Source organism: Fukomys damarensis, unplaced genomic scaffold, assembly GCF_012274545.1.
Source record: "Fukomys damarensis isolate Sample0158 unplaced genomic scaffold, DMR_v1.0_HiC HiC_scaffold_16, whole genome shotgun sequence".
In the NCBI taxonomy this organism is placed as follows: domain Eukaryota; kingdom Metazoa; phylum Chordata; class Mammalia; order Rodentia; family Bathyergidae; genus Fukomys; species Fukomys damarensis.
Genome location: NW_022900928.1, coordinates 288,350 through 294,421, shown reverse-complemented (window position 1 = coordinate 294,421; position 6,072 = coordinate 288,350). Strand labels below are relative to the sequence as shown.

General features: G+C 57.1%; 1 protein-coding gene across 5 annotated transcripts in view; it reads left to right on the top strand.

Annotated features, from left to right (window-relative positions):
- The first annotated feature begins 6 nt into the window (after nt 1–6).
- Sigirr (single Ig and TIR domain containing) overlaps nt 7–6,072 on the top strand; it is a 7,831-nt gene continuing 1,765 nt past the window's right edge. The window contains exons 1-7 of one of the 5 annotated variants that reach the window (XM_010640312.1): nt 7–661; nt 2,054–2,187; nt 3,827–3,897; nt 4,666–4,858; nt 5,403–5,536; nt 5,620–5,760; nt 5,923–6,066. In XM_010640312.1, the coding sequence (XP_010638614.1) occupies nt 2,150–2,187; nt 3,827–3,897; nt 4,666–4,858; nt 5,403–5,536; nt 5,620–5,760; nt 5,923–6,066 (721 nt within the window). In that variant the 5' untranslated portion in view covers nt 7–661; nt 2,054–2,149. Of the gene's footprint in view, nt 662–1,553; nt 2,188–3,750; nt 3,898–4,665; nt 4,859–5,402; nt 5,537–5,619; nt 5,761–5,922; nt 6,067–6,072 lie in introns of those variants that run through there. The other 4 variants (XM_010640319.1, XM_033764032.1, XM_033764031.1 and 1 more) reach the window with 4 other exon arrangements.

The following is a 6,072-nucleotide window of genomic DNA, read 5'->3' as shown; positions in this document are numbered from 1 at the left end:
CCGCCGCCCGGGCTGCCTTTCCGCGCCCGACGGGGTTGCTGGGTCCTTGTGACCCTCCGTGCCAGGCCGCGGAGAAAGGCGCGGAAAATGATTCGAGACGGGGGCTCACAGAGGACCCCACCCCCTCCTCTCGAGCCCTCTGGTGTCCTAAGGGACCCGGAGCGGCCTGCGAGCCTGAGCTCCGGCTTTCGCCCCCGAGTCCCCTAATTACGCGAGTTCTCCGGAAAGCAAAGCGCGCTTTCCGGGGCACGGTCCAGAAGCCTGCGTGCGTGGCGTCCTAAGCACCTCCTTTGGTTAGGGGACCCCTGAGATCAGCCAGCCAGACAGAGTGAGGGGCAGTGGGCTTGACTGGGAGTTCGCACTGCCACAGAGGCTCAGGGCCATGGCTGGGCCTCAGGGCGCCCCAGGAACCACAGAGTGGGACTGGTCAGGGCAACCCAAGAGGCCTGGGGGTTTAGACAGGGCCTGTGGTGCCTCGGGAGGGCTGTGTGTGCCGGAGAGTGGATTTTTATGTGTACCCCAACAGAGCTGGCCTGGGGTGGACGGTGGAGTTGAACAGACATTAGCAGAAGGAGGGAAGGACGGGTGTCCAGTCATTACTGTGGCGACCAACGCTGAGAGAGGGTGACACAGACTTCGGTGCACAGAGCCCTGATGCGTGGTAGGCTGTGCTAGAGGCTGAGAGGCTGTTGGTGGTGGTGGTGGGGCGCTTCCTCTTCTGTCTGGCCCAGGTGCCTCAGTTTTCTGACCTCCTCCATGAAGAGCTGATGACCAGTTCTGTGCTTACAAGGGCTGAATGGCACCTTTAAGTACCAACTCCAGCCAGCTCTGAGAAACTAAGGTGGAGGTGGGGATCCAGCTGGCTCCCTCCAGCTCTTCCTGGCTCTGAGCCCGAAGAGCACCTGCACCCAAGGGTGTGAGCACCAGGCCACAGGGTGTTGAATTGGGCTAGGCTGTTTGGGGAAGGAGGGAGGAAACCTATCTTGAATTGAAGGTGTTCCCTGGTGGGCTCAGCTAAGGGCAGGGAGACTGGAGGGGAGCTCCAGGATGAGGCCCCTGCCCTGCAGGGTTACAGACAGGGCCAAGGGCTAGAGGACACCCTCATCTGATTCTAGTCAGTGGACCCCAAGGCCCAGAACAGCCTGGGTGGGAGTCCGTGGTGACCATAGATGTCAGCTGCTCCCCACTACACTCAGCCAGTATTTGTGGCCTCCTGTGTTTGCCTTTACCTAGAGGGGCCCTGTTCTACACCCTGCCCCAGCCACAAAGCTAAGGTCCACAAGACACCACAGCCTGTACAAGTGCTCACTCCTGTGGAGGATGTTACTGGGCCAGAGAGCCCTGCTCTGGGCCCATTGTTGGTGGGGAGTTTCTGTCTGTTTTTTTTTTTTTTATACACAGAGTCTTACTGAATAGTTCAGGGACTGGCCTCAAACTCAGTCCTCCTGTTTTTTTTTTTTTTTTTTTAGACAGAGTCTTACTGAATAGTTCAGGGACTGGCCTCAAACTCAGTCCTCCTGCCCTTAGCCTCCTGGGTGCTAGGATTATAAGCATGCGCTACCATGCCTATCCCTGTGGGGAGTTTCTGAACCCCCTTCACCCAGAAGGTTGAGGTCAGAGACCCTGGGGCTACTCACTTGGTGGGGGTGCAAAAGAGAACTCCTTCATTCCTGGGCCATGGTACTGAGGGGGCATCTGGAAGGCAGGTTCTCCTGTCCAGATGGCACTGTGTGTTTGTGGGATGCTTCTGACCGCAGGATTCCTTCCAGGACCCCTGCACATCACCCCAAATCTCTGCCCCCCTGAACCCCCTCCCCATACTGCACACAGGAAGGCGTGGGCCTAGGAGACCTGGGCAGCCCCCAGAGGAAGGGGCCGCCTGACTCAGAGTTACAGGAAGACACTGCAGGCGGGGCGAGAGCCACCAACTGCCTGCCCCGACAGGGGAAGGGGTGGGTGCTTGGGTGGGGTTTAGGTTTAGGAGAGGATGTGACTGTAACACCAGGAAGCTACGGGGAAAGTTCTGATTAAAACATACATCAACAAAACCCAGGTCTTCACTGAGCTTGGCTATGTATCACGGGCAGCTGAGGGTCTGTGGATGCTGTCTGGAGGGAAAAGCTTGCTTCCAACCACATGAGCAAACTCAATGACCAACTCCTTCCAGGAGGAAAGAACTGGAACCAGGTGACTGTACTCTGCATCTGGTCTGAGGGCCTGGGGCTCTGGCCCTGTGCTTGGGGCAGGGCCTTAGGGAGGCTACAGTGCTTGGGGCGCATGCTTGCACGTACAAGTGTGTGTGAGTGGCAGGAGGAGTGCAGTGTGTGCTGTGGCAGCTTGTGGCCAATCTTGATGGGAGTGTGGCAAGTATGGGCAACCTAGCCCTGTGTGTTGGCACCAGGGGGTGTGTGGGGCAGGAAGTATGTTATGTGAAGGGTGTGGGTATGCCAGGACCTCAGGGCAGGTGGGGGTTGGGGTAGGGGAAGGGGAAGGGGAACCAGCTGCCAACCCTGTGTCAGATTCTTTTGGTTTGGCCTTGACTCCCAGGAAGGTCTGAAATAGACTTTCAGGGGTTCAAAGTTTATCTGGCCTGGAGAATGATAAGGGGCCACTTTAGGAGATGCTGCAGGACCTGCTGGACTGGTGGTTTGTCCCCTAGTCATGCTGTGAAGGGTTGAGTGTATGAGAGGTTGTTTTATTCAGCTTTCAGTGGGGGGTTGTTCTGTGTCAAGGACTTTCACAGGGCTGCTCTCCACCACCAAGGGCTCTAGAGGGACCCCTTACCAGCCTGAGCAGGTATGTGGCTCATATTGTACCAGCTACAGAGGAAATTGTGTCCAGCCAAGCCTGGGGTTCCTGGCTATGCAGAAGGAATAGGGGACAGGCTAAGGCGCTCCTTCCTGCCAAAGCCTCAGGGAATCCAGGGGTCCTAATGGGGATGCCTTGGGGAGCCCAAGCACAAGTTCTCAGCACTTGATCTTAGGTCCCTGCTGCCATGTGTCCACTCACCAAGGAGGGAGTAGGTGCTCCATGAATCCCTGTTGCATAGACAGGTTGAACCCAGGGCCCTGGGCTGCTGAAGTACAGGTCGTGGCACCTCTCTGCACCATGTCATTACAGAGCTTTTGAGTCACAAGGATTGTGTCATTGCCCCTGTGGGCTGAGAATAACCCAGAAGAGTCACTTGGGGTAGAGGACCCAGGAGAAGGGGTGCCTGAGAGGTCCTCTGATGTACCCTCAGGAACCAGCTGATCTTTGGGGTGTCCACGGGGTGAGGTGTCTACACGTACCCGTGCATACTTGCTTGTACCCAGAACAAAAGCCCACAGCAAAGAGCAGGCTTGGGCCAGTCAGGAAGCCAGGTAGCCAGGTACCCACCACATGCCAGGTTCACACCTTCCAACTACCAAGCCTGCTCGTACACCCCAAACATAGCAGTCCACTGCAAGGAAAGCCAGGAAGGAGGGTAACTATCACATTGTCCCACCAGGTCCCACTGAGCACATTTCCATGGCACCCCTGGGTCTCATGGTGGCCTCAGGGTATATGAAAGTGGTCCTGGACTTGAGGTTCTCTCCCTGCGTCTCTGGCTGAGGCAGTGCCTATTACGGCCATTCTGGTGACTGGCACCCATGAGATTGGCTGGGGTAGTCAAGGATAATGCCACCTATGGCTGGTAGTTATTGGTTAACCCATCCTGTTCCTATTTAACTTGCTCTTGGGGATGGCAGTAGCCTCTGTCCTGTGCAGGCACTCTGTCCAACCAGTCACAAGGACAGAGACAGGCCCTGCCGAGCCCTTGGTGGATCTGTCTGCTTTGTTAAAGAACCCCATCGAGCAGAGGTGGCTCCAGAGTCCAGCCTGCCTTGAAGAAGCCCCAGCCAGAGCCCATGGCAGGTAGGTGGCTCAGGGATGGACAGGCCTAAGTCCCCACTCCTACCTCTGCCCTTCAGGCTCACTCCACATTATGCCCTCTGCTTTTACCCTGAATTGTCTATCTGGACAGTTGCCATGGGTACAAAGGTCTCTGCTCACTCCTCCTTTGCCCTTGGTCCTGAACCCAGAGCAGGTGGTGAGGTGGGTCTTAAAACACACACACACACACACACACACACACACACACACACACACACACACAGCATAGGGCACAGCAGCAGAAGGTCCTAGAATCCAAGTTCCCTGCTCTCCCATCCCTGGAGAAGGGGCTAGTACACCTAGCCTGTGATCTCCCAAACCAGTGGTGCTCACACTCCTTGCAGCACCCCCAGCAGAGGCAGGCCAAGCTGAGGGGTGTGATGCCTGGCCCCTCCTCTGGAGTGGGAAGTATAGAGGGCTAGACTCCTATCCTGTGTGGATGAGTGGCCAGATGGTCCCTGTGTGCTGGGTTGGGTCAGTTCAGCAATGAGTCTGGCCACTGCCCTGCCTGGAGCTGTCCCCTGAGGCCAAGGAAATTACATCCAGAACAGAGCACCCAAGACTGGCCACAGCTGGGGGAAGGGTGACAGGTGCTGGGCTCTCTTTCCCTGGTTTCCATGGGTGCTCCTGTTGTGATCACCAAGCAACATACCACTCTCCCACTACCTTGTTTTTCTGGGACCACTGAAATGGATGGGGTGGGAGTCCATTATCCTGGCACAGCTGATGTGTGGTGTCCTCTCTCTGCAGGTGTCTGTGACAGGGCCCCAGATTTCCTCTTTCCAGCTGGAGATCAGGCCCTAGGACCTTCCCTGGGCAGTGCAGTTGCTCTGAACTGCACGGCTTGGGTGGTATCTGGGCCCCACTGCCCCCAACCTTCAGTCCAGTGGCTAAAAGATGGGCTTCCACTGGGCAACATAAACCACTACCATGAGGACTCCTGGTAAGAACTGGAATGTCTAGGGTCAGAGTGTCCACCTGGATGTACCCCTTGCCAGTAGCCTCTCTGTCTACACCCTGATCTGTAACCACCTGTATGTGGCTGGGTAGTAACTGGCCAGGCTTTCACATGGCAGAGTACCCTGTGGATATTGGTAACTGTGGGGACAGGTCCAGGGTCTTCATGCTCCTTATGGACTCTCCCCTAGCAAACTGCTCAGGGCTATGGGTCTGACATGCAGACCCATCTTCATCACCTTCGAGGGCCCGCGGTGCGACCTGGTGCACCCTGCATTGCACCTGCCGGGATCAGGGCCTGAATGAGGCATTGTCCATCCAGCCAACCCTGGGGTCAGAGGACCCCAGGACCCAGGCCCAGGATAGGAGTGACTGTCCAGAAAAAGATCCATAGCCTTCCAGGTTCTGGCCACTTCTCTTAGCATAGGGCCCAAGAACTGCCCAACAGCCTCTTCATATGAGCCCCAGAAGATGTGGCTCTGGATGAGGTGATGCTTAGCTCAAGTTGAGAATGGGCTTGGTTTCCCTAGGGTCAAGACCAACTCCTCAGAGGTGCTTGTGTCCAGTGTCCTGTGCATCAATGTGACCAATGCTGAGGACTATGGGACCTTCACCTGCTCTGTCCACAACATCAGCTCCTCTTCCTTCACTCTTCAGAGAGCTGGTGAGGGGGTGCGTGGGATGGGAGTGGGAGGACTTGGGCCTCCAGTCCTGAGGGGCAGTGATCCAGGCCTGCGTTGTCCGCAGGCCCAGCAGGCCATGTAACTGCGGTACTGGCCGCCTTCCTGGTCTTGCTGGTCCTGCTGCTTGCAGGGCTGCTCTATGTGAAGTGTCGCCTCAACGTGCTGCTCTGGTACCAAGACAGGCATGGGGAGGTGGAGATGAACGGTGCGTGCGTATGGGGCGGCGGGGGCCTCCTTAGGGGCACTGGGTCTCCGAGGGCACCCAGCTGGGACGCAGAACAAGGGAGTTGTGGGAGGTGCTGCGCTGGGACCAGGGTCTGGGGTCCAAGGCCTCGGAAAGGCCGCGCTGACTGGCCGCCGTCCGTAGACGGGAAGCTCTACGACGCCTTCATCTCCTACAGCGACTGCCCGGAGGACAGCAAATTCGTGAACTTCATCCTGAAGCCGCAACTGGAGCGGTGTAGGGGTTACAAGCTCTTCCTGGACGACCGCGACCTTCTACCGCGTGCCGGTACCT